Genomic DNA, 13,905 nt, shown 5'->3' with positions numbered 1-13,905 from the left:
AATAAAAGGTTGTAGCCTGTTGAAATGAAATGTTATGGCTGCGTTGATATATATATCTATATATATATATATATAGATATATTTTATACAGAATACTGTATAAAATGTATTCTTATGAATGTGTTTTCTCACCACTTCTGAGTAAATGGAAAAATTAATTTATTTGCAACTGTGTTAAAAAACAAAGTAGAAGAACTTATTCTAGGCTTGTGGATTAGGTCTTTTATTTACTTCAAGTCCTTTTTTTTTGTTTTTTTACCTACAGATGGCAATAGTGGTTGGAGATGTCCAGCTTGTCAGAACGCTTCTGTGCAAGTTCCTAAAATTTACACTTGTTTCTGTGGTGAGTTTCTCACTTGCTTTTGCAAAGAAAAATAGTTTTGTCGTTTTGATTCCTTTTTCTTAATATGAATTTCAGTATTGGTGCTTGTTTGCTTACACGCCTGAAACTCAATTTTAAAAAAAATTTATTGACACTGGAAGGTGGCTGCACAGAGAATCATGCATGTGCTGCTTGAGAAGTGAAAAGAAAATAGTAAGTCCCAAGTGGTAAATATTTTCATATCATTATGTAGAAATAGTGATTTTTATGGAATAATGATAGATTTTGGCTGGTATCTTGCGAGCTTTCCTTCTGTAGAAGGAACGGAATAACCTGCATGTTTACGTCTTTGTGGCAAGACCAAAATAATACACAACTCAAGGATACAACTACCTAAACCTTTAAATTGATTTACCAATTTTGTGATTTATATTGTTCAGAGACACATAGAGCTTAAATAGGAAAAAATATTCAGGCTTTTCAGACCTCTGTGTAGATATGTGTTTAATAAAAAAGGTTAATGACATGAGTACAGCACTCATCAAGCCATAAATATAAAAAAAAAGGAGAAATTATGTTACTTAATTGCATAGATATGAATAAGTTTTGTTTAGAATCAGTACTTCTGTGATCTATATTGTTTTCACATAGCTGTCTTCTCCTTAAATCAGAGTCACTGGAAGCTTTCACCTCACTTTCTAGAAAACAGAATGTTCCGAATTTGAGACAGAAACTGTGTCAGTAAACTTGTCTAAAGAAGCAAGATTTGCTAAAATAGAGTTTTATCTTTTTATCTAAATGTGTTAGTGAATCAGTTAGAAACAGTGCAATGCAGTTAAGGCAGAGTTTTTGTACAACAATGTGTACAAAAACTTTATTAATATAGGCATAATAATTCAGTTATTAGAGATAATAATGCAGTCAGAATGAATTGACCATGAATGAAAATTAGACCAAATGAAAATTAGAGTTTTAAAAAGTCTAATTTTAAAAAGTCTTACAGACAGGACATCTGTCTGTTAAATAGGGAAGAAATTCTCCTTAGCCTAAAGATGTTTCATAATTTAGGAGATTTACAGTAAGAACTTTAAATTGTCTGCAGAACTATTACTCCCATAGCAGCATATAGTAACATAAGAGTTCAATCTTCTGCAGATAATTTTACATTAATGATATATAATTTGGACATCATCAGTCACTTATGTAAACCTATCTTGTATTTGATGCAAAGTACTAACCATGTGCTGAGTGTGGTTAAGTGTGATTTTTTTTTCCACACTTTCACCCATAAGGAGATTCCTGTCTTATTTTTCTTCTGAAGCTTCAGATCTTTCTGGGGACTTTCCTGGGTATTCAATTAGTTTAGTTGAAACTCCGGTGAATAAATGCTATCTGTAGTATTTGTTCATATTTTTCTAACTTAATACTGTAGAATATACAGAGGTATATTTTAAAAATTTAAATTATGTGACTATGACACCAAAAATACATTTTCTTGTTGGTTTTGATTGTCACAACTCAAATTTGCAACATTTGCTTAGTTGCTTCCCTGTTAATTTAATTCCTCTCTTGCAGAAAGCCAAAAGAGTGTTAATGATGGCAATTAACCTTAACCCTGATGACCCTGCACTTAGAGCTATGAGATTTGATGATAATATCTCAGATTAATGAAAATATGGTTTAGTGCTTATATGAAATATAGAATACTTGAAGCTAACATGCTTCTTGTTTAAGACTTCATTCATCAAAATTCATTAACCTTTAATATTTTTATTAATGTAGAGTCTACTTCTTTTTATAGAAGTGACTTTCATAATTTGCCCACTTATTTAATTCCCTATTCTCCATCACCATGCCAGGTAGATCTTACTTTCTGAGATCAGTATCTTTTACTCTGTTCCCTTTTTTTCCCCTCCCTGCTGCATTGAGACAGCAAGGGAGTTTCACCCTTCAATTTTCTTAGCTACTGTGCAGCCTGACCAACTGCAGGGGGCTTTTAGTTTTCATGTACTTTATCAGCTTAATTTAATGTATCAGCTACCTGGATGTCTGCTAATTGAGAGTACAGAAGGAAAGAATATTCTGGAGCTTGCTATTCTAATGGCACATTCTTTTAAAAAATCTGAGTATGTATCAGTACAGAATAACATAAACATTTGTGTAATTTTTTTGTCAAAGAAGACTGCTTGCCAGTATTTAAAGTACCGCTTTTTCTCTTTGGTAGGATATTTTTCACAAATGCAGTCTGGTATTCAAAGCAATAAACACCTTTTTGTCTTTGACATGGTTTAGGTAAGGTGCACAATCCTGAATGGAATAGAAATGAAATCCCACATAGCTGTGGGGAACTTTGTGGAAAGAAGAGGCAGTGTTTGGACTGTCCACATCTTTGCAACATGTAAGTAAATGTTCATTGTATAAACACTGAAATTACTTAGAGAAAATTTCTGAAGACTATATTTGCTTAATTTTTGATTCCAGGAAATGCTTAGTGTTAATAAATGATCAAATTGGTAGCCAAATTTATAAGAAAATTTAACAATGATTTATTAGATTGTTAACAAAAAATAGAATTTTGAAAAAAAACCACCACAGCCAAGACAGCGTCAGCCCCGGGTGCAGGCGCTGGGTGAACCAAGATCCGACCAACAAAGTGCCAGCGACCAACAAAGTGCCAGAGACCAACAAAGTGCCAGCATTTCCCCAGTGGTTCACCCCGAATGCTTCAAGCAGTTAGCTTATATATATAGTCTATTCTGCCTGAGGCAGGGATGACCGAACGTTTCTTTGTGTCTCTTCACATGTAGAACTGGGTCCATACATGTGCAGGAATAGACAAAGGTAGGTCCAGGTGTCCAGACGGATGTCTGAGCACCTCGGCAGAGCCTGTATTCATATGTAGCAGAGTGACACCGGTGGTTCTTGAGTACGGTAGATGAAATCTTCCCCAGGTACAGGTCCCCAGTGAGTGATTTAGACATTCCAAGGAAACTAGCAATCATGGCCCAGGAAGGTTTCTTTCATACGTTAACAGACTTGATATTATCTCAATGTTTTCTGGGAACTAATTGAATAAACATAAGACTCTGCTCCCAGCCAAGGTGGTCACAGACGTACCTTAGATTCTACAATATTTTCTACACATATATAGCATGTATTATCTCTACCATATACTACAATCCCTCCCCATTTATTTCACCAATTTAATTCATGCTCACAAAAAAATTTTTACTTATCTACATCTACCCACCACCGGTAAGCATTCCTCACAGAGTACTCCTTTACACTATTCGGTACTCTCCTTTTGGGATGCCCTGATACACCACATTATTCATTTTACAGTTGTCTGATTTTCGCACTTTGCCAATGCCTCTGCGGCATTGCTGGCATACTTTCTTTCTGCCAACCGCATGATCTTGGATGCGTTGCCTCCGGAAGCTCCATCCAAATCCACGGGAACTACAGCTATCTGCATTCCCTGGACCACGGAGTGGATCAGTCTGATAAAGCATGGGATCAGACAAGGGAGGAATAGGATTCCAGCTACTGAACAGAGTACAAGAAACAATACTTTGTTCCACCATGCCCCATCAAATAGTTTGTCCCACCATGAAGATTGTAAGATTGAATTCCATTTTTGGTCAGGGACATGGGCCACCTTTTTGATTTCGGCCGCCAAACCTCTTATGGTTTCCCCATAATCATCGATCTCAATACAACATTCTGACTCATTGAATTTTCCACACACTCCCCCTTCCTCAGCCAGCAAATAGTCTAGAGCTATTTGATTCTGGTACACAAAGGCCTGTACCTGGGTGTGCTGCCGACTCAGTAAATCCAGGGCTTCAGAGGTGTGATTTGAAACAATTTCCATACTGGCTTGTAGCCTAATCAATCTGTTCAGTAGATAGATTGGAGTCCTATACCCATAGCTTCCACCCTGAGCCCATGTGGCCAGCCCATAATAATCGATTATTCGTGCCACTGGCCACTCTTCCTCCCCCCAGGTTTGTTTACCACTTATCACCGGTATTATCTTTTCCAGACTCCTCCTCTCCCTCCTCAGGGTCTCGTATAACAGAGCCCCTAGCAGATTACTTTTTGTCCTTGGGAGAGTAAAGAAAACTGGTCGGATCATACCTAAAGTGCACGATCCCTTCCACCTGGAGGGTAACTCACTGTATGCCTTTTTCCCACATATCCAGTAAATTCAATCAGGGGCTTTCCATTTGAAATTTATTCTCCCTGCGTCTCCCCAGTATTCCCTCATACCTTCCAAGGATTGGAAAGGGTTGGCTCCTGGACTCTTGACCCAGCACAATCCTATTCTTTTGTCCCATTCACAATTTGTTTTGTTCTTCTGGCTCCAGTACCCCAAGGGAGGGGCTGGGTGCCAGACCCTGCTTTTCGTGTCCGAGTTCACCGTCAGGGTAGATGCACACGAAGTGTACCCCACCATCTCAGTGTACTCTCTTCCCTCTCAAGTGACACAGATTGTGCTGATTACCCTTTGATCCAAAATCCATCCCTCAGGTCTCTGCGCCAATTTTGAGACCCTCGGATTGTCCAACTTCAGGAGCTGTTCCGGATCCAAACCTTCCCCTTTCCAAGGCCATTTCTCCGCAGATTTCAGCCCCCCACAAATCCAGCAATTTGACAAACCCAATTCTGTTGCGATTTCTTGCATCAAATCAATGAACAAGTTCCTATCTGGGGAAGGTAATTCCCCGTCAGAGTATTGTCTCTCCAGTATTTCATACTGCTCGCCCAATGTTTTCAATTGTTCTTGTTCGACTCTCTGTTTAATCAATTCTGATTCCCTCCCTTTCAGTTCCTGAGTTATCTCCTTCATTCTTCCCTCAGGATCCTCACTATTTTTATTTTTCGCAAAGCAAACAACCCTATCATATTGGAGGCACGCCCTGTCATCATTCGCCGGTCCCAGGTCCAATATGAGTGGGTCCTTGTTCAGGGTAACTTTACTGTCAAATTTCGTATTCCTCGCCATCCAGTACATTTTCCCATTCATCGTGCATACTCCCAGACTAACGTTGTCATAGCACAATGGATTCACTGGTGGTATGTGATAAAGATAGATTCTGTCTTCCCCCCAACCCACATGGTTCGGTTACATTGATTACAAATGGGGATTGACATTGGTTCCACACTTCGTTTTCTCATTTGCTGCTTGTGATCACTTGACTGCCCATGCCCTAGCCCCCCCTCGGGATTGATACACCAAGTCCCAATTTCCAATTCACATAATTTAACCCGAGTGCCATTTCTCCAACAGTACCTGCCAGTTCTCCTGAGACATTCCTTTGGGGCTTGGTATGCTGAGTGTCCCCCGTCCCTTGCGACTGGGACCACCTGAGTGCACTTTTCGCACTCGTCCACGGAGCTGTAACTTCCGCTTTTCCTCGGGACCTCAGTGTGCAGACTCTGCGTCCCACACACGACTAGGCTCAGGCCAATCAGGATTCGCACTAGGCGTGCTCCTCTGCCTTTGCCTCTGCCCCCTGGGGTGCCACCAGCGGCAAGGAAGACCATCTTTGCTGCAGCGGGAGAATTCTCAGGGGAAGACGCCCTCAGACCTAGCTGCATACCTCCTCTTAAAGGCACCCCACCGCGACACTCTGATTGCTCAGAACTGCATTGGACCCTGATGGATTTCCGGCATTCCACATCCAAGATTTCTGCCTGACATCTAAGCTTCCCACACTCCCGTTTTGAAAAATGCAAAACTGCCCCTCAGACTCTAATTCAATGATCCCCAAATTGGTGGCTAAGGTCAGGATACGGTCAGTCAATTCAAGCTCCTCCTCAAACACTGAGTACACAGTCCTTTCAGCTCTGTCCCTTTCTACAAATGAATGACAAAAACCCCTTGACAATATTCACACTTAAAGCGCACAAATGGATAGCATACACAATCTTACAATATACAGCTTATCCACTCGCTGTTGGTCATTTACAAGGGCGCTGGAGTTTGATCTTCAAGTCTCCAGGGGAAGAAGTAACCCTCCCCTTGGGTGCCTCTTCCTGCAGTTCGGCCTTTTTCACTCTAGACGTGTGCGTCCAGCCTTTCTCTGCTGCCCAAATGGCCGTGTCTGTTGTCAGGAGCACAAGCAAAGGACCTTCCCAGTGAGGAGAGAGCGGCACCTCTTTCCACACTTTCACAAACACCTTGTCCCCTAGTTGGATTTTGTGAATAGCGAACCCCAGAGGAGCGCTCTGTGCCACTACTCCCTGCTTTTGGAGTTCCTGTAAATTCCTGTTGATTGCAACCAGGTATGGTTGAATCAACATGGTATGGTATGGTTGACCATCCTCAAACCTGGGGTCTCCCACTGGCATTCCATGTTTATATGGCATTCCATATAGCATTTTGAACGGTGAAAGCCCCGTCTCTGAGTGAGGCATGGTTTGGATATTAAGCAGGGCCAAAGGCAGACACTTCAGCCAGGACATTTTTGTCTCCAAAATTAATTTAGATAACTGTGCCTTTAAAGTCTGATTCATTCTTTCCACTTGTCCTGAACTCTGGGGTTGCCACGGAGTGTGGTACTCCCATTGGATGCCCAGTGCATCAGCCATCTGCTTAATAACCTTTGATGTGAAATGTGTTCCTTGATCTGAATCAATGCAATTCACGACCCCATATTGGGGTATAATTTCCTCTAACAATTTTCTGCCCACAGTCTGGGCCGTTGCCCATGAGCTGGGGAAGGCTTCTACCCAATGGGTCAATTTATGTACAATTACCAATACAAATTTGAGCCTTCCCACCTTTGGCAATTCCGTGAAATCAACCTGAATTCTTTCAAATCGTCGGTACGCAATAGGGCGACTCCCCAGGGCAGCCTTTTTGGCCCTTGATTTGTTTACTTTTTGACAAATCAAACACCCTTGTACCTCTTGTCTTGCCAATTCATAAATTCCCTTGCACCCAAAAAATCTCAGAAATTGCTCTGCCAGGGCTTGTGCCCCCCAGTGCATTTTCTGGTGCAATTTCCACAAAATCCTTCTGGTAAAACCTCTGGAAACTAATTCCCTCCCATCAGGTAACTTCCACTTACCTTCCTTCAGTTTTGCTCCGATCTTTTCATAGCATTCAATCTCCTTTTGGGAGAGCTGAGGGGGATTGTCAGGGGTCTCTACCCCTTCGATTTCAGGGGTACTTACCACGATCAACGGTGCAGTTTTGGCCTCCTGGTCTGCCAAATTGTTCCCCTTGGTCTGGAACTGAATCCCTGTCTGATGCCCCTTCACATGAACCACTGCAATTTCCTCCAGCCCCCTTAGAGCTTTTAAGATATGGCAGATTAATTCCCCGTGCATCAGTCCCTTTCCTCTTGTGTTGATCAGCCCCCTTTCTTCCCAAATTTTCCCAAATGTCTGAACCACCCCAAAGGCATACCTTGAATCTGTGAAAATCGTTCCCTTTTTTCCTTTCAGTCCCTTCAATGCCCTCAAAACTGCATAAAGTTCGCATGCTTGTGCAGACCAGCTCGCATTCAGGGGACCTACTTCTATCACCTTTCCCATTTTCCCATCCACAACCGCGTATCCTGATTTTCTTTTCCCTTCTATCACTCTGCTTGAACCCTCCACAAACCACTTCTCCCCCTTGTCCAATTCTTCTTCTTCCAAATCCTCCCTGATCTTGGTCTGCAGTTTGACCACCTCCATGCAGTCATGAACCAACTTTTCTGCAACTTCCCCAAACAGGAACTGCGCAGTATTCTGCGCAGTCGTTGTCCGCAATTCCAAGTCCTGCAAGTGAATCAAAATGGCTTCATATTTTAACAACCTTGCATCAGTGAGCCATTTGTCTGCTTTTTGCTGTAGTATGCCCTGAACGTTGTGTGGTGCAAACGCTACCAGAGGTGCCCCGAAGGTCACCTTTTTCGCTTCCTCCACTAGCAAAGCCACAGCCACAATCACCTGCAAGCACGTGGGCCAACCCCTGCTGACCGGGTCCAAAAGCCGGGACAAGTAACCCACAGGTTTCCTGACCCCTGCCTAATCTTGCATTAATACCCCGTGTGCCATGTGATTGCTAGCATCCACAAACAACTGAAAGGGTTTTCTCACATCAGGGAGGCTCAGCACTGCTGCTGCTGTGAGAGCTTCCTTAACTCCCCTGAATTCTTCATCATCTTTTTGTGTCCATTTGATCTGATCTGTAGTGAGTTTCTCATAGAGAAATTTCATCTTTTCACTGTAACTTTCAATCCACTGCCGGCAATATCCCAACAACCCGAAAAGCTGCCAGACCTCTCTTTTTGTCTGTGGGGGTGGCAAGGCAATAATCCCTGCCACCCTTTCTGGGTCCAGTTTCTTTTTGCCCTTGGTTAGCCAATGTCCCAAGTACCTGACCTCGGGCTCTGTGAACTGCAACTTTGACTTTGAAACCTTCAACCCCCTTTCCCCCAAAAAGTTCAAAAGCTCGATTGTGCTTGCCCTTCCTCCCCCTCCCCCTGACCTGCGACCAACAAATCATCTGCATACTGTAGAAGCTTTGTCCCTCCGGTTGGTACAAAATGACTTAAAACCTGTTCAAGTGCCTGTCCAAATAAGTTTGGGGAGTCCACGAAGCCCTGAGGCAATGAAGTCCACCTGAGCTGCTGCTTTCTGTTCGTCTCCAGGTCTTCCCACTGAAACGCAAAATAATCATGACTGTCCTCAGTGAGAGGGCAGGTCCAGAAAGCGTCCTTTAAGTCAATTACACTGTACCAAGTGTCCTCAGGAGAGAGATTATTCAACAATGTGTAAGGGTTTGAAACTGTGGGGAACAGGGTCTTAGTCCTTTGGTTCACAGCCCATAAATCCTGCAACAGCCTGAAGCTGCCATTGGTTTTTCTCACCACCAGAATTGGGGTGTTGTGCCTTGACATGCAGGGCTCCAGTGTGCCTTTCTTTATTAATTCATCAATCACTGGTTTCAAACCCCTCCTCCCTTCCATGGAGAGGGGATATTGTTTGACCTGTATGGGGTCTTCTGGTCTTCCAATTTCAACCCAAATTGGTTCTATGTCCAGCCTCCCAGCTTCCCCAGGAACATACCATACCCTCAGGTCTATCTTTTCTTAATCTGGAGCAGTGAGGCTATAGAGCCTCACTGAGTCGTGCTTTTTCCACCGCCAACCCCACTCCCAGAGCAACCATCATGTCTCGCCCCAACAAGTTGAAGTCTGCACCTTTTGCCAATAATATATTACCACTGTGTTTTTTGTTTCCAGCATTTATTTCTACATTTTTTATGATTGGAACCTCAAAAGGGTCCCCTTTTGCCCCAGTTACCATCATGGAGTCATTGCTCAGAGCGCACCCCTTTGGTAACTGTAACACCGTTGTCCATTCCGCCCCCGAATCCACCATAAACCACATCTCTTCTTTATAGGGTCCCACTCTTAGTTTTATTAAGGGCTTCCTAGATGTTCTGGACCCCAAGCTGAAAAGCCCCTGACATCCCTAATCTTCCTGGAAAATTGCTTGGTCCTTGGCTCTGTTGGGACAATTACGTTTGATGTGCCCTTTCTGTTTGCAGTAAAAACACTCAAAATCCCGCTTCTGTTCGCCCAAGCCCCTCCCCTGAGCCGGACTTGGTCTCTTTGCTGACACCTTTTTCGCCGTGTCCTTCCTCTGTTCCTGCTTTTGAGCTTCCCTTACCGCTGCCACGAGAACCTTGGCTTGAATCTTTTGCTTTTCCTCGTCCCAACGCGTGTATACTTTCTGGGCTTCCTGCAACAGTTCTTGCAATCCCAGCTCCTGCCACCCATCCATTTTATCTATTTTTTTCCAGATATCCTCCCAGGATTTTGCCATGAATTGTGTTTTTAGCAATACCATCCCCACCAGGGAGTCAGGGTTCATTCTTGAGTACATCCTCAGACCCTTTCGGAGTCTCTCTAACCATTCTGTGGGGGTCTCATCTTTCCCCTGACATTCCCAGAGCACCTTGCTCATGTACTATCCTTTTGGTACAGCCTCCCTGATAACTGAAATAACCATATTCCTTAAATTTATCATCTTTTGCCTCCCTTCTTCCATCTGGGCTTCCCAAGACAGCTTCTGATTTGGCCAACGTTCCTCCCCGGCTCCCCCATTCGGGTTCCACTTTTCCCAATCCTTGATTGCGGCTAACCGGATCATGCCCCTCTCCTCATTGTTAAACAGCAACCTCAGTATTGCTTGGAGATCCTCATAGGGGTATATGCTGGTTCCCAAAAACTCATCCAACCTCTCCGCCACCCCCAAAGGATCATCGATTAATTTTCCCATTTCCTTTTTGAACGCCCTGGTGTCAATCGGGGTGTCAATCGGGGTGTGCATGTATCCAAGTCACATCACTGGTGTCAATCGGGGTGCGCACGTATCCAATCACCCCCGGAGCTGCCGGCACCTCCTGTAAAGGATAGATGCCGGGTTTTTCCTCCTTGTCCCCACTGTCCCCCACTGTCGCCCGCCTTGTTCTCCACCTTGTTCAACATGTTGGGTGAGAGACGTCCCTAGAGACGTCTGCCTTTCTCTCCTCGATTTTCGGAGATGCCTGCAGACACAGCTGTGCTGCCACTGCATGGCCATGTGGGAAAGCAGATGCCGCTGCCTGATCTGGCGGTGGTGGTGGTGGTGCGGTTGCCTGCACCTGTGAAGCTCCCGCTTCGGGAAGCATCCCTAGCGCCACTTGTGCCTGCGCTGGATCTGGCTGCTGCGGGGACACAAGGTAAGGGGGTGGAAGATTTTCCAGCGGTTCCCATTCCCTCCCCGCTTTTGCCACACACCGGAGAGCTCGTACAGGGTATAGACCCAAGCAAGCATGCCTCCACGTGTTGGTGTATTTGATTTCCTCAGGATCCCGTGGGCTGCGCCCAGCCACGTGGTCAAACAAAGACTCACAAGTCCATGTTTCAAATGTGCCGAATATCGGCCAGACCACGTATCTTCCAATCTCCCTCCCTCCCCATTTTTCCATACAAAAATGGATCATTTTCTCCTTGAACTTCCCCACCCTCCGTGGGTTTTCGTCCCAGTGTTCCAGCATCCACCCCAGGGAACTATCTCTGGGGATCTCTGGTAGAATTCTTCCCAGGACTTGGGAGGGTTTTTCCTGAGCTTTTTTCTGGTGTCTGCTCTTTCCCAAACCCATTTTCTCGAGGAATGTTGTGATTTTTCTTACCTTTTCTTGTTTCACCAGGATGTCCGTCGCGAGTCCTATCTCTCTCTTTGATGTCGAGTTTTCTGGCTCGCAGAAAGCTGCCAGCTTGACCAAGTCGAGCAGTGAACCGCTCTGCTGACTTTTGGGCTGTTTTCTTACCTGTTTCCTCCGGTTTCAGAAGGTGGATGGATTCCTGGAAGTTTCCAGGCTCGTTTCTCCCCTCCTGATCCCAGCCATGACTGGTTTTTTCCCCTAGACTCCCCCCAAGCCCCGGCTCAAGTGAGTTTCGAGCAAAAACCTTGCACTTCCCCCTTGACTGACCACGTCCCTCACGGGAAAGTGGAACTGCAGTCTTGGAGTCTGCTCTCGCTGTGTGACAAAGTCATGTCTCACACACGTGTCCGATCGCGTTCCACCCAACCACACAATACTCACGGTTCTTTTTCTTGCGTGGGTCTCTTCGTGCATGTTGAATTTTACGGGTGAAAAAAACCCCTCGGGTCTCAGAAATCTCTCTAGAGCTTTTCCAAGCTTTGCCGAGAATTGGGCCCTCTGTCTCCCTTGGCTGTGGTTCCAGTTGCAACACACGGATCCGATTACAGTCTGCGACTCTGGTTATGGCTCTTTTGTGGATCTGATTGGTTTTGGGGATCCGATTCTGCTCGGGCCGCTGAAATCAGCGGACGCCCCCTGAGTGGAAAAGGGGTTCCCGAACCCCAGTTTCAGATCACGTTGGGCCAGTCACCAAATTGTTATAAATGATCAAATTGGTAGCCAAATTTATAAGAAAATTTAACAATGATTTGTTAGATTTTTAACAAAAAAATAGAATTTCGAAAAAAAACCACCACAGCCAAGACAGCGTCAGCCCCGGGTGCAGGCGCTGGGTGAACCAAGATCCGACCGGCTTTCCCCAGTGGTTCACCCCGAATGCTTCAAGCAGTTAGCTTATATATATAGTCTATTCTGCCTGAGGCAGGGATGACCAAACGTTTCTTTGTGTCTCTTCACATGTAGAACTGGGTCCATACATGTGCAGGAATAGACAAAGGTAGGTCCAGGTGTCCAGACGGATGTCTGAGCACCTCGGCAGAGCCTGTATTCATATGTAGCAGAGTGACACCGGTGGTTCTTGAGTACGGTAGATGAAATCTTCCCAGGTACAGGTCCCCAGTGAGTGATTTAGACATTCCAAGGAAACTAGCAATCATGGCCCAGGAAGGTTTCTTTCATACGTTAACAGACTTGATATTATCTCAATGTTTTCTGGGAACTAATTGAATAAACATAAGACTGCTCCCAGCCAAGGTGGTCACAGACATACCTTAGATTCTACAATATTTTATACACATATATAGCATGTATTATCTCTACCATATACTACACTTAGAGATTTAGAACCTACAGAGGTTTATAGTTCAGCTGAAGCCTGAAAGAAATGAAAAGGCTGAAATGCTTTTGTGTTGGTATGTCTAAAGTGAGTTCATATGAGAGTATGAACAGGATGTCTTCAATAGTTGTAGCTACATTTCTATCATATTTTAGGAACTGAACCAGCTATCTGACTTGGTTTCAAGAATTTTCTCTAAAGAAATAACAGTGTCTGAAAGTAACTCTAAACATATACAGTGGTCCACCAGATTTTTCAGGTGCTGTTATTCATGAAAAAGTGTTTGAATATCTTAATTTGGGATTAGTGCTACTTGTTTAAACTGAAAGACCACTTCTTTCCTTTGTTTCTTTTTCTTTTTTTTTTGGCTTGCAAACTGTTGAGGATAAAAGGGCATTTGTATTTTTTTTATTTGTTGAGACCATCAGATAGTTTAACCAGAATCCCTCATGGAAATTTTAATCAGTATATGTAACTCAGATTGGTTCTGCTAACATTTTATTAATATAATTCAGTGAAGAGAGGCAAAAGGAAGTGTCGTGGTTTGGAATGGGAGGAAAATTTTGCGAAGTGAGGCAAAAGCTTTTTGTGTAACTGACAGTGTGCTGAACCACTAAGAAACTGGACAGGCTTCTGTAAAGACACATGTTAAAGGCGGACGAAACCCGGGGACTTGTTCTTTCCCTTCCGGTCAGGAGCGAGGTAACAGGGCTGGGCGGCCCCTGCCATGGGGCCGGGCCGGCTCTGCTGCGGGGTTGAGCCCCCTTCCCTGGGCCGCCTGCCAGCCCTCAACATTGGCTGCTGAGCAGGGAGAGGGGAGTACTGCGGGGCTGGATGGAGCCGGCCTTGCTAACGTCTGACTACCAACTACACCCCACCCCCCATCCCCCATCCCCCCCCCCCCCATCAGCCAAGAGCCCAGCAGTCGCCCCAGGCTGGTGCCAGGATTTTACTCCCGTGGAAGCTGCCCTCAACCATCGGGCAGGGGGAACGAGAAGCCATCCCCACCCCCGGTGTACTGGTGTACTGTTG

At 44.5% G+C, this 13,905-nt stretch overlaps 1 protein-coding gene across 3 annotated transcripts in view; it reads left to right on the top strand.

Annotated features, from left to right (window-relative positions):
* The window catches only part of NFX1 (nuclear transcription factor, X-box binding 1), an 85,654-nt gene that overhangs the window by 22,372 nt on the left and 49,377 nt on the right, over positions 1 to 13,905 (top strand). For all 3 annotated transcript variants that reach the window (XM_066557512.1, XM_066557504.1, XM_066557521.1), the window contains exons 4-5: positions 266 to 343; positions 2,615 to 2,720. In XM_066557512.1, coding sequence (XP_066413609.1) covers positions 266 to 343; positions 2,615 to 2,720 — 184 coding nt within the window. The remainder of the gene's footprint in view (positions 1 to 265; positions 344 to 2,614; positions 2,721 to 13,905) is intronic.

The sequence above is a fragment of the Molothrus aeneus genome, chromosome 1 (genome assembly GCF_037042795.1).
Source record: "Molothrus aeneus isolate 106 chromosome 1, BPBGC_Maene_1.0, whole genome shotgun sequence".
NCBI classification, from domain to species: domain Eukaryota; kingdom Metazoa; phylum Chordata; class Aves; order Passeriformes; family Icteridae; genus Molothrus; species Molothrus aeneus.
This window is presented reverse-complemented; position numbering and strand designations above follow the sequence as displayed.